The 23,903-nt window shown below is 42.4% G+C and overlaps 2 protein-coding genes across 3 annotated transcripts in view; both read right to left on the reverse strand.

The window, feature by feature from the left end:
* fgf5 (fibroblast growth factor 5) overlaps window positions 1-4,064 on the reverse strand; it is an 11,213-nt gene extending 7,149 nt beyond the window's left edge. Inside the window, exons 1-2 of the mRNA XM_031870527.1 lie at window positions 3,857-4,064; window positions 574-677 (exon numbers count right to left, since the gene is read on the reverse strand). Of these exons, the coding sequence (XP_031726387.1) occupies window positions 574-677; window positions 3,857-4,064 (312 nt within the window). The remainder of the gene's footprint in view (window positions 1-573; window positions 678-3,856) is intronic.
* Window positions 4,065-17,108: 13,044 nt separating this feature from the next.
* prdm8b (PR domain containing 8b) lies at window positions 17,109-23,250 on the reverse strand. 2 transcript variants are annotated; one of them, XM_031870507.1, is made up of 4 exons: window positions 22,862-23,250; window positions 20,146-20,370; window positions 19,209-19,440; window positions 17,109-19,019 (listed from the first exon to the last, which is right to left on the reverse strand). In XM_031870507.1, the coding sequence occupies exons 2-4, from the start codon at window positions 20,362-20,364 to the stop codon at window positions 17,761-17,763; spliced, it is 1,710 nt and encodes a 569-aa protein (XP_031726367.1). In that variant the 5' UTR covers window positions 20,365-20,370; window positions 22,862-23,250; the 3' UTR covers window positions 17,109-17,760. The 2 variants fall into 2 exon arrangements, with proteins under 2 accessions (XP_031726367.1, XP_031726368.1); XM_031870508.1 differs by lacking the exon at window positions 22,862-23,250 and adding an exon at window positions 22,110-22,177.
* Window positions 23,251-23,903: the final 653 nt, after the last annotated feature.

Consider the following 23,903-nt stretch of genomic DNA (forward strand, 5'->3'; position numbering starts at 1 on the left):
TGCTGGAGGATCTGGGTCTGTCCACGGTGGACCGGTCTCTGCTGGAGTCTGAGCTGAAGGAGGTTCTGGTGAACCTGCATGAGTTCATCTGGTTTCACCAGAATCCGACCCGGGGGCTCCGATGACGAGCATTAAGAATAACTCTATAGAAACAGACCATCTTCTCTCTGATGGTCTCGTTACTGATGGAGGTCTGATAGAGGATCAGGACTAGACTGAGACTGGTTCAGAACCAGATAAAAGTTCCTTGTAGTAACTTATGTACGGTACTTAAGCAAATATACTTAGTTAGTTGGAGCATTTAGCAACTAAAAATATATTTTCATCTAGGAGGTAAGAGGTCAGGATGAGTCTGATAGAGGTCTGGACAAACCACCAAATAGTGCATCTTTAAACCCATTATCTAACAATTTAAGGTCTATTTCTTCTATTTGATTGGACAACAACATTTGCAACACTTGTTAAGTGCAAATAAGTGTCCCTTCAAAATGGCTTGTAGCAGACCTGCACAGTCAGCAGTATGAATGTGCTGACGGTGGGTTTAAGAGTTTGCGAGGCATGCGGGATACTCACGGTTGCGTAGAGCCGTCCTCTTTTATTCATGGCCAGGAATCTGTTACTGTAGACCCCTTTGATGCCGATGACCCCCTGAGAAATGGCAAAGAGCTCCAGGACACCTGGGAGGACAAACAACACGGTCTGATGAGTGATGGACGACAGGGTGAATTTTTACTCCTCTTGTCGTTTTGCTACATCTCGTCGCTCTTCAAGGAGGAATGTCAAACTTCTCTGGCACAAACGCGTATCAGGGTGGACTTGACGCAGCTTGTGGGACGAACAGTGGCGGTCTGGAGTTCACAGAGGCAGGATCACCACAGCCTGGTCTCCTAAAGATGATGTTCCCATACAACAAAACTGCATTGTGAATTACGCTTCGGGGTAAATGCATTTTTGTTGGAGAACGCTGTTCACGTCCCGTGTGAAGCAAAGTACTTCTGCAGTTTTGTTTTCTTTCAATTCTGTGTTGATTTTAAGCCAAACCGTCATTTTTTCTTTTGCTAAACCTAACCAAGTAGTTTTGTGTTGTTTTTTGTTTTTATCATGTGTCCAGTATAAACATTTTGTCTTTCGTAATAATACATATATAATCTGGGCATCAGTACTTGTTCTTTTTACTTTTTCTATTCACATAATTCTTGAATTTGTAAAGTGAGTTAGGATCCCAAAGAATGCACAACAGCCGGTTCTTTTTCCAACATTTGGGCCTTTGTGTAAACCTGCCCACTGAAACCAGACTATTGACAAGCGTAGTCTGTTGTTGTTGTTATTGTTGTTGTTTTGTATGATATATGCATGATATCAATGCACTGGTTCAAAGGAACGACCACAACACAGTCTGGATTATTGACACGATATTGTCAAACCGATAAATCCGTCTGCCTGCTGTACAGCTCCAGGGTCAGTTAAGAATCCCAGTCAAAGTAAAAGTAAACTCAAGTGTTTTCCCAGATGAATAACGTCTCAGCAGTAAAGGTACGTGTATTAACTGTCCGAGGTATTCAGCGATATGAAATGTAATGCAGCGTGATGGTTAAACAGATCTTCATGTTACAGATCTGAGACGCCCTGCCGTCTCCTGCTCGTCTCCTGCTCGTCTCCAGCGCTGTCAAAGCCACATGGCTGCCGTGTTGAAATCCATGTAACCTGACAAGTCTTCTAAAGGGGACCATGAAATGGAGGCACAAGTGCACTTTCACGGGGAGCTTTCGGCTGTTTCGTCGGCGGAGGAGGAGCGATGAGGGATCTGATGGTGCAGAAAAACAACTGAGAATCAGATTCATGACTTCTGGCCTAAAGGACACAGGACTCACACACGGGACGGGCAACGCTTTGGGATTTAAAAACTTCTGGATTTAACGTTAATATATAACGTTTCCAGTCACAACTGGTGCTCATAATATGTCTTATGGATGCAGCCCAAAGGGAATGTTTGCTGAATAATATTCACATCTGCGTTTATGGAAAAGTTTTGAGTGTTCGTCATATTGTTTGAGTTGAGAGAAACTGTTTTCTCTTGTGAAATCTCATCTTATTCATCACTTGTAACTCTCAGAACTGATTCATTTGTATTTGATACAAGAGGAAATGATCTCGCTACACTCACATTTCTCTGTTTTCTCTTTCTTATTCAGGTTATATTTCAATTTTCCTCACTTTTCATATATATATATATATATTATATATACAGTATATATATATAGGCAGATATTGCTTTTGTGTGTTTATCTACAAACATTATTTTCATATGTTGATTCTTTAAACTTTTTATCATGAATACCGCTATCAGACTAAAGCGGGTCGATAAAACATCTTTTCATGATAACATCTTTCACAGTGACGGTGATGAATTCATGACATTTATTTTTGATAAAGTTATTTTTGAATCTGTTTTCCTCTACAAGCCTCCGCCACAGCCGAATGTAACGCTACTCTGGTGCTATCGTTGCAGCTATAAAACGGTGTATTGTTCTGAGTCCCACGAAATGACTCGTTCCTCTATCAGAATTTGATCGATCCGGTTCTGATAACATTTGTAAACTCTAGAAGAGCCGAACAATTGATGTATCTTGATTCAAGTTAGCATATAGGGCTAACCGGGAGCGAAGCAACTAGTAGTCTCTGTTGCGCATGCTCCAAAGTAGACGGACAACAAAAAGTGTCGTATTTACTGGACATATGTGATTGACCCTCAAAATATATAATTGTATATAGTACATCATGACTACATTTCGAGTTTCTTCAGGGTTCTGTCTTGAGGAGAAAACTCTTAAAACTGTAAACAACAGCATTTGTTTGTGTATTTCATGTCACGATGTGAATGTGAATGTTCATTTATAATACATATGTGATAACCTCAGTGAATAGATGTAGATGTGTTATGTTTATGTTTATGTATTATTTTAGTTACTTGGTTTCAAACCTCCGCAATGAATGCAACAGGGGGAAAAAGCTAAACCAATAAAGAGTTGGTCACGAAAAACACCAGTAAATTAAACATTATTATTATTATTATTAAATATATATCGTGATAATCATCCACATAGAATAATATATAAACAAAACATATGATAAAATAATGTCTATATCGTGCAGTAACAGCCTAAAAATCCAAAAACCTTACGTTGTTGCTGCTGAATGAATGGACCCTGGAGATACACATCAAATCACTGTTGACACTATAACCTCACAGCCTTCAGCCGTCTGCACTGCAAAGTACATCAATGTATTTATCTTATATTAGCTGAAAAGATATGCACACAGAGCACAATATTGTACTTGTATAACAATTTATTATTGCCTTTTATTTGTGACTTTTTTCCATTAAAAAAAAGGTAAAATCATTGAATTTGCATGAAAAACAAACTATATGTTTTACTAGTTTTGAAGGTAAGATTAAATAAGAGACACTAACAGATAATAGCTTGGTTTGTAAGGTGGCTATTCTTTGCAGCGCTGTGATGACAGTGGTGCTGATTGTGAACACATCCTGTCTCACTGCTGCACCTGTCACTTCCACAAATAGTCTACCTGCCGACACAAACAAGGCCCGTGGACCAGATACCTCACCGGGGTCAGGCAGACTAAGTTTAGGCGCGCGGTCCTCAACGCTCCTCCTGTGTAAATCAGTACAGTTAAAACTTCTAAATAGCTGCAACTGCTAAACACAGAGAGGATCAATTAAGAGCGAACGCTGCTTAAAGTGCGCGTTCTCGGCGAGACGCGCCGGATTCATCTGCGCGTCAGAATACGTGTATAATTTAGGAGTTCTGCTGCTATGTTACGCCGTGAGACTTACTCAGCTGGTTGGGCTCATGGCTGCCGTTGACTCTGCCGTCGGGATGAATCTGGAGATGGAAGCCGATGCCAACCCTGCAGTAGAGCCTGCACGTCCTGCGTCCCGAACGGATCCCCTCCTCCAGAAGTTGGCGCTCCAGAGAGACGCGCTCTGCTCCGGCGGCGCAAATCAAGTGACCGACGGTCAGAAGGTAAAGAGGAACATTCATTCTTCCAAAAAGGAGACACTCGCTAGGCCACTTCTAGCATTTTTCTTTGGTCCGGGGCGCCACAAAACCTTGTGCACGCACACACACACGCGTGCAGCGCTCCTGGGCATTACCCCGGCTGCAGAAGCTGGAGCAGTTCTGCTGGCACGGGGATATTTATAACGCCAATGATCTCACTGCTCGATGCATGCCTGAGCTCTAAAGGACGCTCTTTCGTCCGGATTTTGTCGCCGAGATGCCACTCCTGCTCAGCACCGACCCGCAGCAGCGGGGCGTGAAGGAAACGCGACTGACACCGCACATTTTCCAAAGAGTCGTCCGTGCCAGGACGCACTGAGCGCGGCATTTTACGCACAGGGAAACATCGGTTTTTTCTTTAATAGATCGAGGACGTGATAAACTCACACATGAGGAGAAAAACCCCGACGCTTCTGACGACGGTTGTTTCCATATAAGAAGAGTTGAACCGAAATAATGAACCGTTAAACAGGAGAGAAGGACGGAGGGGTTCGGACAGCATGCAGAGATCATCAGGTGGAGTTTAAACACTGGCTCACCGAGAGACTCAGGCAGCCGTATTTATAGGCTATAGTCCACCTTATCATCTGATACGTCCACATGCTGTTGTGTGCACGCTTGATGTATTCTGAGCAGCGTGCAGCGGCAGAGGAGGCATTGTGATGATTTTTTAAACATACAATTCTTCACTTTTTCTTTGTCACTGTATCTGTTTTATTTTCTTTCTCCCAAAAGATTCGGCCTTCTCCTACTTCTCAAAATCGTCTGAGTAATTATTTTGGACGTCACGTTTTGCAGTTGGTGTCCCATCGACAGTCATGTGACCTGTAAAAGTGTCCTCCAGTAAAACACTGAAAGAGTTTCCCCGAACTCAACAATGTGATTTAAACTGATTTCTCCACTGGTTCATGTCATTCCATATTATCATTGTTATAAGAAGTATCATCTCTGGCTTGGTTACGATGCCTAACGAACACACAAACCACACACATATGTATAAATGCCTAACAAATAAAACGTTTTTTTGTCTAGGTTGTTGTCATATAATCATCTTGTTCATTCATTTACAGACATTATGTTCAAATAAAATACATCTTTACTGTAATAGGTGACTTTTCTGGTTCAGAGTAAAGGTACAAAGAATCATTTGTGGAGATTCTTTCATCATAGCAGCAAGGCAGTGGAGGGTCACAGGTTCAAGTCTTTACTGTGTCCCATTGGGCAAAAACATGAATCATCCAGTCAGCGTTGTTGTTATAGTTAACACTATATGAAACCAAAACCTGCAGAGAAACAATGGCGCTCTGAGAGTTAGAGATGTTTTCGATCCACTAAAGTTCAGCATTTTATCTGAAACTAAATACATTTTGAAGGAGAAGTACTGGTGTGAATACGTCCAGTCAGCAATAATTGCTTCAGTTTCAGGGTCCTGGTGCTGTTCATGTCAGCTAACGGTCGCACCCTCAAGGCTCACCGGGACACTTGAGTACACCTGTCACTTACAGAAGAGTCGCACTAGAAGGGATCTCATCATGGCCACTTTTTGCCAATCCAGTCGCCAGAAAAAAAAAGTAATTGGCATCGTATGTTTCTGCAAACAACAGGATATGTTGAAATGTATTTATTTGTATGGTCCAAAATCCCCAAATTGACCTCAGAGGGCTTTACAATCTGTACAGTAAACAACATCTTCTGTTCTTTGGACCCTTGCATCGGAACAGGAAAAACTCCCCAAAACAACTCTTTAAAGGGGAGAGAAAAAGGAAGAAACCTCAGGGAGAGCAACGTAGGAGCGACCCCTCACCCACGATGAACAGAAGTGCAATAGATGTCATGTCATGCTTGTTCTTCTCGTTGTTAAACCACGTGACTTTCAATAACAGTCGTTCCATATCCTACGTCACTCGTTTCGACCAAATGCAAAAATGTCGACATTCAACATATCTGGGGTTTGTAGAAACATACAAAGTTCAACATTTTTTATTCTTACAAGAAAGTCCTGGAAACACATGAACTTGTCCTTTAATATACATTTTGGTTACTTTTCTGTAAGACAAAGTACAACCTTTCATTTCTCAGATTGATAAAAGCTTACCCTTTATCTTCTACTGTGAGCTGACGTTTGCCTCGTGAAACACGATACAGGTGCTAATTTAGAGTGATTAAGATTCTAAAAATAAAGTTACACAAAATAAACATGTCATAACATACCTGCATACTTGTTTCAATTCCTAGTTGTACTTCTTGACAGAAAGAAAATACTGTTTTAAAAGTAAACCTCTATCTGATGCTGTATACTTTGAGTCTTGGTCACTGTAGCACATGCTCGGTGTTAAGCTTTATTCATTTTCTATCACCACATGCATTCGCTGTAATCCCGTGCTTCATTGTTTTCGGGGCCCAGCTATGTTTGAATTTGATTACCGTCGCGCCCGGCGGTGGATTACGGTCTGCATCGGGGGCCTAATTGTCTCTGGCACACAGAGTCGGGGCCGGGCCCGCGTTACCTTTTATGTAAACAGCAGGGCAGTGTTTAGTCCCACTGTTCTAATGGCCAGTCATTCCTGCGAGGCCACTCCAGTAACAGTGAGGTAATCCTCCTGAGTCGTGTAAACACGGATGATCCTGATTGATTCCCCCGCCCCATTGATCCCAGCTTTTAGCAGCTTTTTAGTCTAAGCAAACGGCAGACAGAAGGTTCTGCTGCGGCTCTGAACCGTCTGAGCCCGGAGACGGTGATCAATCTGAGGGTCGAGGGCGCCGTGTGGGAACCCGTGACCGGCCAAGGCCTCTATCATCAACATAATGACGATACTCCTCTGATGTCCTGTGGTGCTGAAATAGTCTGCAGAGTCATCATTTTAGAATAAAGTCCTTTGGGCTGTATGTCTAACACCAGTATACGTCTCAATTCAGCTTTGGGTAATATACTCTGGTACCCTGATCTCACAGAAATATGTGAAATGACCACGACACCACGGAAACAGTCCCAATGAAAAGTCAATTTGGATCTTTTGTTGTGTTGGACACACAAATTCGTGCACAGGGAGGAGGTTGTGTTGGGTCGACATGTCAAACACAGGACTTTCAAGCAGCAGACTAGTTTCAAGTCTTCTTCAACACAGCATGATGTTCATTTAGTAAATGATGGTCCATTTAGAGTCAAACAGACCATAAAGCAGGGGATGCTTTAGGGGCGGGGCTACCAGATCCGTAGAGGACATCACTACCTCACTCCTCCAAATTCCAAATATGGTCACTAGGTTTATCGGCTGCACAAAACAGCAACATGGCCAAAGCCGTAATCCAAGATGGTGACGGCGAAATCGTCAAACTGGAGGCTTCAAAACATCAGTCAACAAACTTCTTATAAACAGTCTGTGCTTCTTGCTCAGCTCCTCAGATACTTGTAAGCTTGTAAATGGCAGAAACAAAGCTCCTCTTTGACAGTGAGCAGGTTTTCATACTTGCACTGATGTGGACAAATTATTTACTTTCAGCGTTTGCTTGTCCTGCATGTATGGGGTCAGAACTAATGAGCTGTGCTTCAGATCATTGTATATTATTTTGCTCTCTGAGCCCTTTTGTGGGAGTCGAATGTCTCGAGCACGCTTAGTTTGTGTGTACATTTTCTTTGGCCACCCAATTTTTTAAGATCGTCAGACTTTTTCTGGCTTGGCTGCGTCTTCTACTGCGGCTAAAGAGGTCAGCCAAGTTCCTTTCATATTCATCGGCCCTGTCCGTATATGATTTACAGTGTTTATTGTACAAGAATGGAGACGTGCCCTGCAGTGTGAAGAGGCCGTTTTCATCCACGCAAACAAATTACTGCCAGCTGATTGACAAAACAAATGTCACTGAATCCACAAACAGATACGTTCCCATCAGTGCTTCCCACCATCAGCGAAAGTTTAAAGTTACAACCATACCCTCTATATAAGAAGTGGACGTAGTCGTCGCGATGTCACCCATTGGTTTGTGGACTGCCATTGTGAAGCCTTGAGTCCGACAATTTCGCCATCACCATCTTAGATTACGGCCGTCGCCATGTTGTTGAAGTTACCATATTTGGAATGCGGAGGAGTGACGCAGAGTGACTGCCAATCACAGTAAGCCCCGCCCTAAAGCATACCACCTGCCGCTCCCCACCTCCCCACCTGTAGTTGCCCAATCCCAGTCACCTGATCCCCTCTCTCACCAGCACACCTGTTGTCCATTTCCTCATCATCTCCCCATGCTTTATATATGCCAGCCCTCTCTCCCTCCACTCATTGCCTGTATGTACTACCCAGTCTTTGCCTGCTTACGGTGCCCTCTCTGATTGATGCCTCTTGCCAATTACTGCTTTGAACTCTGACAAGTAAATGAGTGATTGCTTTCAGCTGCTCTGAGTCCTGCATTTGAGTCTCTTGCCTTCAGAATCATTAAAACGATAAATCTAAGTGAGAATCAGTCACACCAACAGCAGGAAACAGTGCATCACTCACACAGCCAAGAGATAACAGCAGCAGCAATCGACCAGGTTCTGGACTTCAGGTGATGAAATGTTCCCTGTGGAGGCTTTATTGGAGGTCTGCAGCTCCCTGCTGAGAACAGCTGAGAGCAGCTGATCGCAACCCTAAACTTGGAGCTCATCCAGCAGAGAGGAATGGAGCTGCAGCTTGTTGCCCGACGGTCGTTTGTGTGCTTCTGCTGGAATTTGACTTTGTGCCATTCGTGCTGCTGAACACATTCTTCAAATACCATGCTTCGCTGGTTGAAAGATAAACATAAAAAAACACTTAAAAATCTTGACCAACTTCATATCTATAAATCAACAGTTGATTGCAGTTTTTCAATGATGCGTTACAACAGAAGTGGATTAGAAGCCTGTACGTGCACCTCTCAAGGGAGGGGAACAGATCGCACGTAGCATGTCATTTATTTTTTATTTGTTATTTTGACTCACTGTTTTGAAATCCTCAGTGAGGCAGGAGTCCCACCTCCCGGCTCTGATGTCCAATAACATTTCTGGCATGTCTGCAGGTGCATGGCCCCGAGTCACATGTTCTCTGTGGATCTCTGCGAGCTCTGCAAACCATCTTCAACGCTCTGAGGAACCTTTTCTACAGAAGTATAGATTAGGCTGAAGAGTGAGCGATTTTACATTGAGTGTCTCATTTTGGCCTTTTAGATTCACATTTGATAGACTTCAAGATGTCTCAATCAACACTCAAGGATTGATTTTCTACATTTTAAAATACTTAAGTAAACCTATATATATATATATATATATATATATATATATATATATATACTGTATGTCCTCATATTTTTGAGCCATGCAGAACACTGATCCTATACTCTCTTGGTGGCAAACAGGTTTTCGGGGATCGGGGATCGATCAATCGATAAGAGCTGACATGCGTGCGTGCTTTTGTTCACCATTCCAGAGATTGCAATAAAAGTCCATTAAGATCTAAATCTGCTGACGCTGCAGCGGAGCATCAAGCTGGAAACAAATGAGGAGAACAAAGCTGCAGCGTCTCTGAGCCAACTTGTTTCCAGAACATTCCCTTTACCTAAAGATTTACTTTGAGACTTTTACAAACTGGAGCCAAAATGTAACAGGAGTCCTGCAACAACTTCTGTGTAGCTTTTTATTTTGCTAAACCTTTTTCTTTTAACAGATCTGCAGGTCACCGCTTTACAAAGACCGCTCTTCTCTTTGTTCTGGCCGACTCGTGAGGGTTCTTCCATGTTTTTTTCCTCTCAGAAAAATCCCTTCTGAAGATATTTACACATCAGACTTAGATCTTTTTCCTGTAAGTGGTCCCTGGGTGGCCGTGGGGACGGAGGACGGAAGATAAATCTGCTCTGTTTTTCCTCACAGGAAACAGCCTCACTGATCTTCACTAATCTATTATCCACCTCTGCATCTGGCCGACCCCTGGGCCACCATACATCATCATTTGGACCTTTTACTTGGCCTGATCACACACTGACGCCCCCCGCCCCCGCCCCCCCCCCCATGCATGCTTGTAACACACACACCAGTCTAAGATTAACATGTGTCCTTATGCAGCCTTTCACTTTATTTCATCTTGATTCGAGCAGAAGAAATACTCTTTGATCTCAGTACTTCTTATCACCGCCTCTGTCCTTCTAAACAGGGGTGTAACTAAATCAGATATGATGTATACATATCAGTTCCACCATGCATTTCTTCTACAGTCTCTGAGGAGATGTGTGTGTGTGTGTGTGTGTGTGTGTGTGTGTGTGTGTGTGTGTGTGTGTGTGTGTTGTTGTTGTGAGCTTAAAGTGGACGGCTGCCGGTTGTAAATAAGTAAGATGTCCTCTGCTGTCGCTCCGGAGAGACAGAAACACGACGGGCCAACTCTCAACCCGAGCCCTGCGCTGCGCTCCGGTCATTACTGAGTGATGAAGTTGGGTTGACTTTCATGACATGAAGAGGGGGGGGGGGGGGGGGCAACATGCCTACCCAGCCTTCAAGAAAACCGTATACCATGGCTGTTATGGAGAAGTACTTCAAAAGCAGCAGTGGAATGTGTAACAAAGTAATGCGACCATAGAGAGTCATTAGCTCCTGCTGCCTGAAACACAGCCACGACGTCATGGGAATGAGCTGAACGATGAACGTTGAACTTTAAAATACTGTTTATATTTAACTTTCTATATCAAATACATGCAGCTAAATTGCATTGACATCAATTCTGTCTCATCACTGAGATAACTGTACAAAATATTCCAAATATTTGTGGAAAGTGTGCAGATCTCCGCCAGCTGTGACTGCAACGACCACTGCTGTGTTGCATGAATACAAAGCACAATTAGTTAACCCGTCGTCTCGACACAAATGGGCTGCAAGCCGTCATAAAACACACTTTAATCAAAGTTAAAAAAAACAAGAGGCGATTTAGGAGTTTAGGAGATGTACTCAGCAGTGTGCGTACTGGTAGTTACGTTAGCTGTTAGCTGTTAGCTGTTAGCGGTTAGCCAAACACACCATCCAACACAATAAAAGTGAACTAACTAACAACTGATGATGTCTGAAAAAAGGGGCTTTAAAGTGTAGTCACTTCATTCAAAATCCACAACAGGCGGCGATGTACGCGAGCAATCGGGTTGAAGTCGTCGTATAATACGAGTCGTGCTATCTCGCCAAAACATTTAATCAAACTCACCAAGCTGTCTGTTAGCAGCGACTGAGTCGAAGCGAGGTACAGTAGTGTGTGTGTTATTATTATTATTATTTTTTATTTTTTTTATCATAACAAAACATTGATTAAAACCTCAAAGCTAATGTTTGAAAAGATAAATTAAAATTAGTTTTTGTCAAATTTGTTGCAGCAATTCCTAACCCTGACCCTCCATATATGTGCTATGCATTAGATATAACAGTAATAACACAGAATCACACTATATAAACATATGGAGTGTCAACATATTCAATCGGTGCTTATTTTAGAACAGATATAGATTTTTATACTTTAAGGCTATAACTTGGCAAAAGAAAAAAACTCAAATTGAATCTGTGCGTGTGTCAAACACACTCACTCTTAGTTGAATCTGTTAAAGAGAAGTGCTGATTGAACTCTATGCTCACTTTCGAGGCTGCATTGTGATATAAGTACATTTAATCTGTCCTTGTTGATATAAATGACGTCAACCCACATTAAACGTCCTTCAAGGTTTGATTTATTGGTTTATTAGCCGTCCCTAATAAACTGGCAACCTTATATATTTATAAATATATATATGGAGGAAAATGTCACACCCCAAAAGAAAAAATAGAGGCAACAAAACACTCGAGAGAATTTGTCAACGGAAGCTGAATGACACTAAATCTTATAAACAGAGATTGATACTGAAACTGAAATGACTCTGTTCTTACACCCACGCTCCTCTGCAGAACTCAGAGAGGCCTTCTGAAGCCGGGAAACAGGTGTAACCTAAATATCCAACCTCCGGAGTCCTCGCCATCTCCACGATGTGAAGAATCCAGGACTCGGACGTGCCCTGAAGACAGGTAGAGTCCCGGGCATGTGGACCAGTCTGGAGAGAACATGATGTGTAAATGTGTCCCTGTCAGCAGACCTGCAGATCGAGTGCATTGTGGGTCAGAAATAGTGCAAGTGCAGAGAGGACGATGCTGTTTGTTTATATTTAGGTCTTCGGGAAATAATGATGTGACGGCGGTTTCCTCATCACACAGCAGCAGAGGGGCAGCCGGACCTGTGTAAAACCCTGGATTAGGACTTTAAAACAGATCGTGGAGCAGAACTGCAGGCCGGGACCCTGAGTGAAATCCACACGTTTGATCTGAACTTGTCTTTCACTTGTCTTGTTAGCTCGCTGTCTGAACCCTCAGCTTCCCACACCGCACCTCAGTTTAAAGCTCGCTGAAGTGAGATGCTTGAAGGGACGCGTTCTCTTTCTTTTGTTTTTGTCAGAGAGTTTGATTTATTGATTGCTGTCTGGATGTAAAGAGAACAAGTACATTACACAGTTAGATTTAAGTAACATCTGGAAGGTCTCAGAACGATGATGCGGAACATATCAGTCAAAATGTTTACCTTCATCTAATTACCTCCACAGAGAAGATATTGTATTCGCTTTTGGTTTGTTTGTGATTTTTATGAAACTTTGTGGAAGGGTGTAGCATGGCCCAATAAATAATCCATGAGATTTTGGAGCGGATAAGTATTTGTCACTTTCTTTGACCCGTGGTGACGGTGTGCAGTTGGTTTAAGGTTTAGGGAAACATCAGACTCTCGGTTTAACGTAGACAAAGTCTGCAGGGACTTGAGACAAAACGTGTTGATTAAAGGTCCGGTTCGTAGCATTTTCAGGGATCTATTAGCAGAAATGGAACATAATATTAATAACTAATGTCTTCTGCCCGTTGTATCTGGGAGCGGGTTCTCTTAACAGAGTCCTCAGTGTTGCACCGCCGTGTTTCTACGGTAGCCCAGAGCGGACAAACCGTGGTACAGCCAGATGTCTGACTTCCATTGCAAACGATGTCACAACAGTTTTGGACTCTCGGTGTTCAGTTGGTTTGCAATCTGCAACAGATCTGTGTGTTTTCCTGTGATAGTCAGCAAAACGTGTTATAGTCTTTTCAAAATAAACTTCCGTCTTCACAGGAAACAACTTAGTTAAGTTTAGGCGACAAAACTACTTAGTTAGGTTTAGGAAAAGATTTTAGTTTGGGTTAAAACAACTACGGATGTGGTGTTACAAACGTACGGAAGTTACGTGACGAATCAACATTGACTTCTCTCGGGAAGCGAACTGCCCTGGCTGTTTTTTGGGGGATTGTGTTTCATGATTACGTAGATTACATTACAAGTAGATTTCATGGGATATCTACCAATTACAGCGCATTCATTTGTGTGAGTACATCTAAATGTTCTATGAGAACAGCCTGCCCTGTGACACTGGTGGGTTACTTTACTGTACTTTACATCCATTAGACTTTGTATCCAAAACAACTAACAATAACTGCATTTAAGCACGAGGATACAACTTAAAGAATTACAAGAATACACAAATGTAGCTTAAGTCGCTTACGTAGCGGTTACGTTTGTCACCATAATGTAATAAAATAATTATGTAAACCAACTTTAGGGCCTCATTGTGCTTCAAACTAAGTTCTTGTTCATCATCTAGTGCAACAATTCTTCAGCAGTTTTCTGTTTCCAGAAACAGGTTTGAATCTGGCGACCGCCAAAAGTGCGCTTTAGAACCGGTCCGAGGTTTCTTTACCTGCTCGCTCACTTTTTCCCGGCTCGCAACGTCAGCTCAACGTTAGAAATGTAAAAATGTAGTGTGACCGGGGCGGAGCGGCCAACTGGAAGTGCCAGCTTAGCAGAGATATAAACTGTCCCACCACCACTCGGGCGCTGAGTGATGCGGTGACAAATGTCTCGGGGGGGGGGGGGGGGGGCACAAAAGGGACGATGACACAAGCAGCGAAGCATGAGGGCCCCTAAATATCAACGACTACCTCTCCGCTCGATCACATGGTGAGGTTCGGACGTGTGCACGAGTTCTGTCATTTATTATCATGCAACATATCCTCAACCTCTTTATGTGTTGTTTTAAATCTCCTGTTCTCTGATATTTGTCTTTGAAATTTCTGCTGCCAACTTAACAGAGTAGCAGGTTTCAAAAAGCGTTTTACCCCAATAAATATCCATCTCAGAGTTTTATTTTAATCAACATATAAATACAAAGCGTGCCTCTATGTTCATGTTGTGGCCATCAGTTTCTATTTATTTCACTTTTGTTTCTGGGAAATCATTTTGTTTTTGTTATTTCTGTTAGCTCTGATATGATGACTGGCTCTAAATACTACGTTACCCAGAAGCCTCAGGTGCGAGAAGACAAGAAGAATGTTCCCAGCGAGTTTCTACAAAGTGGAATCAGAAGAAGCTTGAGCTCAGTGATTGGATATATTTTTGAAGAATTGTTCCTGAAGAATCAAATTGTTTTTAAGTACACGAAGCGATAACCTTTAACACTTTTTAAACACACATGCTCTTCTTCTGATTGAACCGGATGAATTAAATGTCTGTTTAAGCCTTTAAGTGATCAAACTGTTAGTGGCCTAATAGAATAGACATTTAAAATACAAAATAATTACAAAACGTTGTTAATTTAGAAGATTATCCTGAGCAACAGTGACATCGTATTGTTCAAACTACACGTAAACATCACCTCCATTGTATTTAAATGGCAGCAGATGTTTCAGGTCTGAACGATCTGCATGAGAAGAACACCACTGAAGGTAAATATGTTGAAATAGTATTTTCCATTTCCACCACGGATTAAATTACTAATCCAGTCGTAACGTTTCTGCTGAATCTCCGTCTTCATCAGCAGCTGGTTTGCTCAGTTGTCATGGAGAGCGACCTGTTGACACGCGAGTCATTTCATCCATAACACTCGATTCATAACACTGATGAATACCATGTGATATGACCGAAAGCTCTGGGGAGAGAGCTGACATTTTTGATTGTTTTATCAAACTAATATCAAGATGTGTGACGGTAAAAGATGCAAACTGAGTGAGCTTTAAATGTCCTTTGAAAGCCTTGACAGCTGAAGAAACTACGGCTGTGACCTTTGACCTCTTGGTTGCTTTTGATATTGATGATCCGAGAAATTGCAGTTTATTTTCTACGTCCACATGGCTCACTCAGTCCTCCCAGAATGCATTTGTCATTACGATATATAAATATTTCAATAAAAGTATATTTAAGTGTCTTGAAGACGAGTTTAAATTCACTTTATCATGATTAGTATCAGATGACTCTGATAACTTTAGTAGTTTACATTATGATCTACTAAAGAAAGATCTGAATCAGTTTTATATTATAGTGAATATTATTATATGATATCTATATTATTATATTATACTGAATTCCCTGTGAGGGTGACTATAATAAGATGTCCTGACGTGTTTGTCAAAGTGTTATTTACTGCTTTTTATCGTGTTGGAATAAATGTTAAATATTTAACTGCAAAGTAGTAATGCGTGTTTGATACCTTAATGTTTTTGCATTAAATCATTCTGGGATGTTTGCTGAAATTGATTGGATGTGGCACAGCCCTACAGAGAACATGTTCACCAGCTCCACTGGTTTTGAACAATAACTTATATACAAATAAAGTGTGATTGATTGATTGATTGATCACTGAAATGTTGTGTCATACAAACAATAAAACCCTTTCTTTCATTAAACAAAAGTCAAATCTCTCCGTGTAGTTTACATGTTGACCACTTGGTGGCGATGTTGAACTATTTTCTACATTTAGTTTTTGGTCTCTCTCCTGAAACGTTCTCCACGCGCTGCTATTGATTCTTCTTTAATCATTACATTATCAGCAATACACGGTTTGAATATTAATCCACAGACACTTTTAATATCTGTGTTGTTTATAGAACATTATTGTTCTCTCTTTCTCGTGATTTAATGTTGAAGATTTTACAAATACAGGTCACAGAAGGCTGATTATTTGTATATATATTCATATTTATCACAGCTCAGTACGGGTCAGACAGCTCTGTCCTCGCTACAGGTGAGAGGAGACTTATTATTTTAACGTTTTAGAAATTAAACAATATTCATTATTTGATTTTTCTCCTGTTTTTTTGGTGTAAATGCTCATAAAGCCTCCTGTGTGCAATCCTCCCACTGCTTTTTCTGCGAAGGAAAATGAACCCAATATATCACTCATAAATGAATCCAAAATGCAGACGTATATTAGGCCATGTGCGTTTTATTCTGTAAATAAATCTGGAGCATCATATTCCCTTTTCTGACATCCGACAGTCGTTTCTGTATTTTCTGTTTTTGCCACAGAAACAAAAAATCTGAGCGAAAGTCATTCTCTGGTCATTTTAAAGCTTTTATTCTGAAAGGCGTTCGTATTCGCGTCCTTCTTCTGTATTTTAAAAGTGAAACCGGATGAAATAATAAATATATTCGTGTGGGAATGTTATGTTTTCCTAACACTCTGATTGAAGCGACGTCTCGGGGGGAAACTTCAACATCATAGAGATCAATGCGATCGATCTGAAATGGAGACGTACGTCAGTAATGATAATAATACTAATCTTATACTACTACTAACAATAAATAATCCTATTAGTAAAAATGAACAGTAAGCGTCGGCATCCAGTGTCAGTAAATATTAACCATAAATTCCCTTTATATTATGTTACGTTTTGTTGCATTTCATTTTATTTGGACTGTACATACAATGTGGTTATCGTATTTTATAAATATTGAATGTTGGCACAATATGAAATGTATTTTTTGAGCATAAAAAAAATCAAACAGAATTAGGTTTTGATAAAATCAGATGTTTGGGTTGCATACACATTTAATATAAATAGAAATGTGACGTTGGTCTTGTTTTATAAATGCAAATTGAAGACAGACGTCACCATTAATCAAGAAATCATATATTTCAGTTGCAGTTTGAAATAAAAACAATCCAGGAAGGCCACAGTTGAAAATAAAGCTATTTTATTGTCAATGCATTCAACGTGATTAGATAAACTATCAAGTAGTAAATTTCCGCAAAAGGAAGAAACACTGAAACTATTCCCCACTGACACAAAATATTACACTTTGTATTTCAAATAAAACAAATTATTTACATCGTAATGTATAGACTGCATCTTAAAATCAAATATTATTTAATATTACATGCACTCTGAAATATAGTCTGACATAAAATCCCAATTTGTGTCCATTTTCATCGTAGACATGAAAAACTTGCTGAAACCGTGACGTGTGACTACATTTGTATTTCTTCTCTATATTTGCATTTATATGATATAAAATACAACTTACTGTACATTTACACATATTTAAATCTTCCCTTATTCTCAAACGTTTAAGTGCTTCATAAATAGATCCGTTTTTTGAAGTCAAAATGCATTTTGCATACACCCAAAACATGACATTTTGTACAGGAGGGGGGGGGGAGAAGTAAACGGACGGAACAGGAAATAGAAGATCAGAGTCCAAAGTGAAAACAAGTGCAAGGAGTGGGTTTTTTTGTATTTCTAAGTGGCCTAACTCCAGTCGGACGGCTTAAATCCAGGCGGGGGGGTCACAGACCCTCCTCGTTATGAAAAAATTCCCTCCTTTAAAAGTCAGTTATGGGAGGTCATGTGACGTGACAGGTGGTGCCGCTCCCGGAAGGACTCGTTGCAAATGGGGCACTTGAGCTTCTCCTCGCGCCGGCGCTTGACCATCGGCTCCATGGCGAACTCCTTCTTGTGGTGAGATCGCATGTGGTAAACCAAGTCCGAGGTCATGCGGAAGGAGGCGTTGCACTTGGCGCACCAGTTCTGCGCCGGCAGGCAGAGCGAGGTGAAGGAGGGCGGCAGGAGGGTGAGCGCCGAGGGCATTTGGAGCTGGATGGCCCCGGAGTTCTTGGGCCAGAAGGTGGTGGCGTAGACGAAGGGGCTCTGCTTGGCCATGCCGCCCGGCACGGGGCAGTTGGCGCCCAGCTCCGCGCCCTGCAGCTTGGCGGCGAGGTGGTCGGCCTGGTAGAGCCTGCTGGAGGAGATGGTGTTGCCCACTGCCGGGTGGCAGTCCAGCAGCTTGGTGGGCATCACCAGCGGCGAGATCTGGGAGAAGGAGCGCGACGGCTGGCTGAAGGCGCTCTTCCTCTCCCCGCCGCTGCCGCCTTGCTGGGTGACCGAAGTGAAGGCGCTGCCCATCGGGGAGGTCTGCGGTGGCTGGGTCTCCGACAGCACCTGCCGGATGTTGAGGTGCTTCTCGGAAGGATTGCTGCTGGGGCGACCGCCGTCTTTGTTTTCGGAGTTGGCGCTCTGGAGGTTTTTGCTGCCACCGCCGTGGTGTTTGAGGTTCTGGGCGGACTTCTTGACCTCAGTGAAGGCGCTGCGCTTGCCCTGACCGAGTTCTGTGGGGCCCGGCGGGGAGAAAGACTTGTGGTTCTCCTCCAGACCGTACGCCCCTCTGTAGTTCTGTGCCGACGTCGCAAGCTCGTCTTTCGACTTGGACTGCAGGAGGCTGGGCCCTCGGCGCTCCCGGTCCTCCATTTCCGAGAACTTCCTCTTCCCCGAGATCTCGCTGCAGATCTCGGCCTCCTTGTCGCTCGGCGGGCTGGTCCGGTTGTTCTCTAGATCCCTGGCCAGGTTGTGAAAGTCCGTGGAGGGTTTGTTGCCGTCCTGAGCGCCGCTGAAGCCCTCGGAGCGGCCCAGCTTTGGGCTGGTCCTGGTCGGGGTGGCGTTTGGTCGTTCGGCGCCGCTCTCTTTGCCCGGCTCCTCATCGGCCCCCGTGATGCTCTGCAATCTTTTGGTGCAACGGAACCGGAGATGGGCCAAGAACGGGAACTCGAACTGGAAGCGCTGGCTGCAGTCTGGACACGAGTGGTGGGACGAACCTGCGAAGGAAAGAGCTGGAAATTAAGATCTGGTAAAAAGAGACTATCCTAAAACGATCCTGAATGAATGAGCAGCTTTGTAGAATTGAATTAAATCTGAATTCAGACATTCTCACAGATTGTTGAATCAAAATAAAGACGCACGGGCGTCAACAACGTCCAACGAGGACATGATCTCGCTCGACTCACCTTTGCTCTTGGCGGGCGCCCGGCTGGAGCTGAGCAGCAGCAGGTCGATGAGGTCTTTGCCGTACCAGACCAGCAGCTCCTCGTCCTTCTCGATCCGGCGGAGCGAGCGGTACAGGAGCTGGCCGTTCTTCACGTAGGCCTCCAGGTTCTGCTCCTCTTTGTCCCGGGCAGACTGGACCAGCCGCAGCCACATCAAGCCCTCCGAGGTGCTGTTAGCTGCTGACGTGTCCACCTGAACAAAACAAACACACCCGTTAGGTTATTGTTTCAGTGCAACAGCTCAAATTAATTTTCAAGCAAGAAAATCTTATTTTCTTTTAATTACAACAAAACAAATATTGCAAATAGGGTGATTTAATTTCACCAAACCTGTCACACAACATATTTATTTTATTTTTAAAATTTCACTAGTATTATTGACATTATTGATGAATATTACTGAGAATTTGAAGCAAATATTTGAAATAAATGGCTTTTTACAAGAACAAAATGATATCATGATATCACATGCTCTGGCAGTCGTCCTTTCTTGTAGAAATAATAAAACAGGATTTTCACGACTAAATAAAGAACTGACTCACTGACGTGTTTAAGGGATTTTGTTGCAGAATGGCCTGAATGGCTTTTTAAATTATTATTAAACTAAGAATGCAAAGATCTACCAACATAACATTGTTGCTGCTCATGCATGGGAATATTTTGCAGATTTCAACTTCTCTATCCAGTCATGTGCATAATATGACAAGGGCCTGAATCTGCAATAATATATTTGCTATATTTTGGATCTGCACAGCAAGAAAAGCTCGAATAAAAGACATTTTGACAGGACTGTCAAGATCTAACTGTTAGATTTGATTTTATTTTAAAATGACATGTAAAAAAAGTTAACATGCTGGTGCATTAAAGTACAATGAGTGTAAAATAAAGAGCCACTCACCCTGAAGATGTAAGGTGCTGTGCGCTTGTCGGTGGACTTCAGAGCGATGAAGGCGATGCTGTCATACAGCGACGTGTGGCTCAACACGCAAGGCCCGAAGATGGCGTTTTCTGGGATGTCGCACGTCGTGAAGACGCTGGTGAAAATGTCCGTCAGACACTGCTGCACCGCTTTGGCGTCCCCGTCCCACACCAACTTCTGGGAGCTGGACTCCTCCATTTCACCCTGCGGAGACACGGAGACGTCAGAGATCAGAGGAGGAATAGAATACTGCGAGTAGAATAAAACAACTCTTTCCTCTAAATGTGTTCTCACGGAAATAAACCGTAAATGTGAACTCAACCTGTGTGAACTATCTGTGTATTTGGTGTCCCAGCTGAAATAAATCTCTTCCGGTAGAGACAGATTGGCTAAACCAGCTGTCACGGGGTCGTTTGGGGCCCGTTTCTTTCTTTCTTCCTTTTTTTTTTTTTTTGGCCAGGCTTTCTAATTAATTCAAACCCCATAATAAGTTCATGACGGTACCCCCTTCAGCATCCTGCTGATGTGCTGTCCCAATGTTTTACATTTTATTTAAGAAGAAGAAGAAGAATACAAAGTAGCCGAAATCCTAGCAGAACAAACATAATAATAATCGTCATTAAATCACATTTATTGTGAATATTATTATTATATTATTATTTGTATTTGTATTCCCTATAAAAATGATATGTTTTTCAGATGATGTCACATTATTATTTTATTTTGTTTTATTAGATTATTTTAGATAAACGTTGGATTATGATAGAGTTTACCAGTCCGTCTGCATAATAATAATATTAATATAAAGCTATAGAATATAAATAATAAAAGTATTAGCATTGGTATTCATATTCCTTAGCATTATTAGGCCTCCATTGCCCTTGTCTGGTCAGCTGTAGGCTAATTGTTATAATTAAAACAAAAACAAAACAAATCCTATAATATTTCTTTAATATTCCCAACGTGACTTCTCAAAAGCCATTTATAATCTCCTTATCGTGCTTTATGTTATATTTGTATTATCATATATTCTATAGATAATATTCTAATATTAAGGCTTTGTTTATTTGTCATAATAGAATCGCTATATGGATCTTTATTCCTCGTAGACTTTAAAGACGCGTCTCAGTGGGAGCTGCTGAGGTCTGAGCATGTCCGATGGACAGAGCATGTCCAATGGGTTTGGAGTGGACTGTCAGAGTCAGTGATTTCCTGTCAGCCAAACCTTTCTCTCCTCTCTACAAGCGGCAGCGTATGCCCCCTCATTACCATAATCCAGCACGTTCCCCTCCGAGACTGTAATTAAAGCAGCACGACCGGTTAATTATTTCTTTTCTAACCTCTGAATGTGTGTTTAGGCGGCTGCGGGGCTCTCCTTCCCCTTCGCCCGTCACACACACACAGCGGAGACCTGCACCTGATACGGGCGTGTTCATCCGCAAATATAGACTCACTGGACAGAAATAAATTATAAATATTATAGAATAAGAAAAAAATAATAATGTCTTGCAACGCCATCAACGGCGAAGAAAACAAGTAATTCCTGATTTATTTATTTTAAATAATCCCATCTGTGCTGTGATTATTGCTGCACAAAAGTGAGCATTACAAACATATTTCTCTTCATAATGTTGCTTTTTTGGGCCTGTATGGCACGAGTTTCTATGTGTTATTACAGTCACATGGTGATTTATTTTGACGTTTAATTCTCCTATTAACCGTTTATAACAAGTCATAAATCAAACACCAACCAACCACTCGAGCAACTTCCACCGTGACACAGTTTGTGCAATAAAATAAATCTCTTAATTCAAAATAAAAGAAAATAAATAAATTCACCCAGTTGGCCCAAAAGTTTTGTTTTGCGCAAAATCAGGAAAGCGCACACTGACATTTGCGCATCAATGCGATCCAATTAAGAAAGGAATGGGTCTAAAGCTCACCAATCATGACTGGTGGGAACAGATCCCCAATACTGGCTGTGGTTTTTGTGACTGCACGCGCAGAAAAAAGCTGATTTTTCGTGCTGATTTGCTCAATAAAAAGGGGGGGGGGGGGGGGGTGATCTGATTAAATAACCCGAGATAGTTCTAAATAAATGTATTTCTGCTAATCCGGCTGATTTTGGAGCATTTTGTTAACCTTCATAAGAGGCTCAACAGAAAGGTTCTCTGTGGAACATTTTGCGCACGGTGCGCTGGAGAGAGGCTTCTCCAAAGTGGCGCTCAGCGGAGCCCTAATATAATTTGTTTCCGGTAACGTGAAAGACCCCCTTTCAAACGTTCAGAGGAAGAGACTGCACGAAACGTGAGACAATAACATGCATCACGGTTCAAATGAGAGGAAAAAAGAGCGGAGTGTTCGCACATCCAGAAACTGCAGGAAAAGCAGACACCCTCTCCATTCAGAGCCACTGCGAGTGGGGGTGAGGGGGGTGAGCAGAGATGGGGGTGGGGTGGGGGGGGTGTTTAACCCATCTGCTAAAGCCGTGCCAGGCTGAAAAACTGTCCTAAATCAGCGCTGTGACAGAATTGCGGGTTTTGTCCGCGGCACTGAAACATCTGCGGTGTTTTTTTGTTTTCTGTTTCTTTCCCTTTTTCAACGCATCCTGCAGGATGTGCGGCTGCACGTGCGTCTTTAAAAAAAACTATCCAAACCCAACACGCTGTGCTCCCCGTTTCACAAAAAAACCTACCTTTCTTTTTTTCGATGAGGAGGAACAATAATCCACAAACGAATAGCGAGCGATGCTGCGAATCCCCCCAAAAATAAGAAAGAATCCCCCGTTTGCACCTCCGGATGGCTGGTGGTGGGAAAGAAGAATACAAAAGCCCCGGAAACAAGCAGGGGGATGCGGTGTGATGGAGGTGATGGAGATGGTGGTGCGCTCCCGGGCTGCTCCGTAGTGTCAGTACATTTCCCCCCCCCCCCGGTGTGGTGAAAGTGACAGTGCTGCTGCTGCTGCTGCAGATACTCGCCGACACTGGAAGTGAGCGGGCGGGGTAGAGAGAGCTGGACGGATAAAGGGAGACAGACGGGGAGAGAGAGAGCGCGAGAGAGCGCGAGAGAGAGGCGTGCAGATGGGGCCCGACGCTCTGTGGCTGACTGGCACACCGACACACACTTTTTGTTTGCGGCACATAATCTACCCAATGAGGCGTGTCACTCTCCGTCTCCTCCCTTTAACTCTTCACTGACCGACTGTCATTTGATGCGATTTATGGACGAGCAGAGGGATAAAGCCCCCCCCCCCCCCCCTCCCATTATTATTGTAATTCTAATCACAATAGTTGCTGGTTGTATTAGAATAAAGTGGCATATTAGGTGTCGCATGTTGAAAGGAAAGAAAGTTGTTCTATGCAATATCAGCTGGATGACAGTCAAAACAGGAATATTTGGCATATTATTATTGTTATTATTATTATTATTATTATGGTTGTCATAAAACTTAACTTTGCCCCCCCCAAAAAAATTGATATATATATAAATAAATAAAATAAATAAAATAAATAAAATAAATAAAATAAAATAAAATAAAATAAAATAAAATAAATAAAATGGGGTGTCACTCACTCACAATATATTTAAATATATGCTAATTACATAGACTGCCTTTGAGGCTTTAACTTGCACCTAAAGTGCTTTCTGGAGCATGCAGCACCGGGGCACCGTGAGCCCCCCCCCCCGCCCCTTGTCGTTCCACCCCGCTCTGCACGCGTCCAGAGCGGCGATGCACC

Source organism: Anarrhichthys ocellatus, unplaced genomic scaffold (assembly GCF_004355925.1).
Source record: "Anarrhichthys ocellatus isolate YVR2014 unplaced genomic scaffold, GSC_Weel_1.0 scaffold53, whole genome shotgun sequence".
NCBI lineage: Eukaryota > Metazoa > Chordata > Actinopteri > Perciformes > Anarhichadidae > Anarrhichthys > Anarrhichthys ocellatus.

What these genes read in the sequence shown, in the direction of transcription:
- prdm8b (XM_031870507.1), bottom strand. Translation starts at nt 20,364, where the DNA reads ATGGAGGAGTCCAGCTCCCAGAAGTTGGTGTGGGACGGGGACGCCAAA. An exon ending in CAGCACCTTACATCTTCAGG is followed by an intron (nt 19,441 to 20,145) that starts GTGAGTGGCTCT and finishes TGTTTTGTTCAG; the next exon opens with GTGGACACGTCAGCAGCTAA. An exon ending in GGCGCCCGCCAAGAGCAAAG is followed by an intron (nt 19,020 to 19,208) that starts GTGAGTCGAGCG and finishes TTTCCTTCGCAG; the next exon opens with GTTCGTCCCACCACTCGTGT.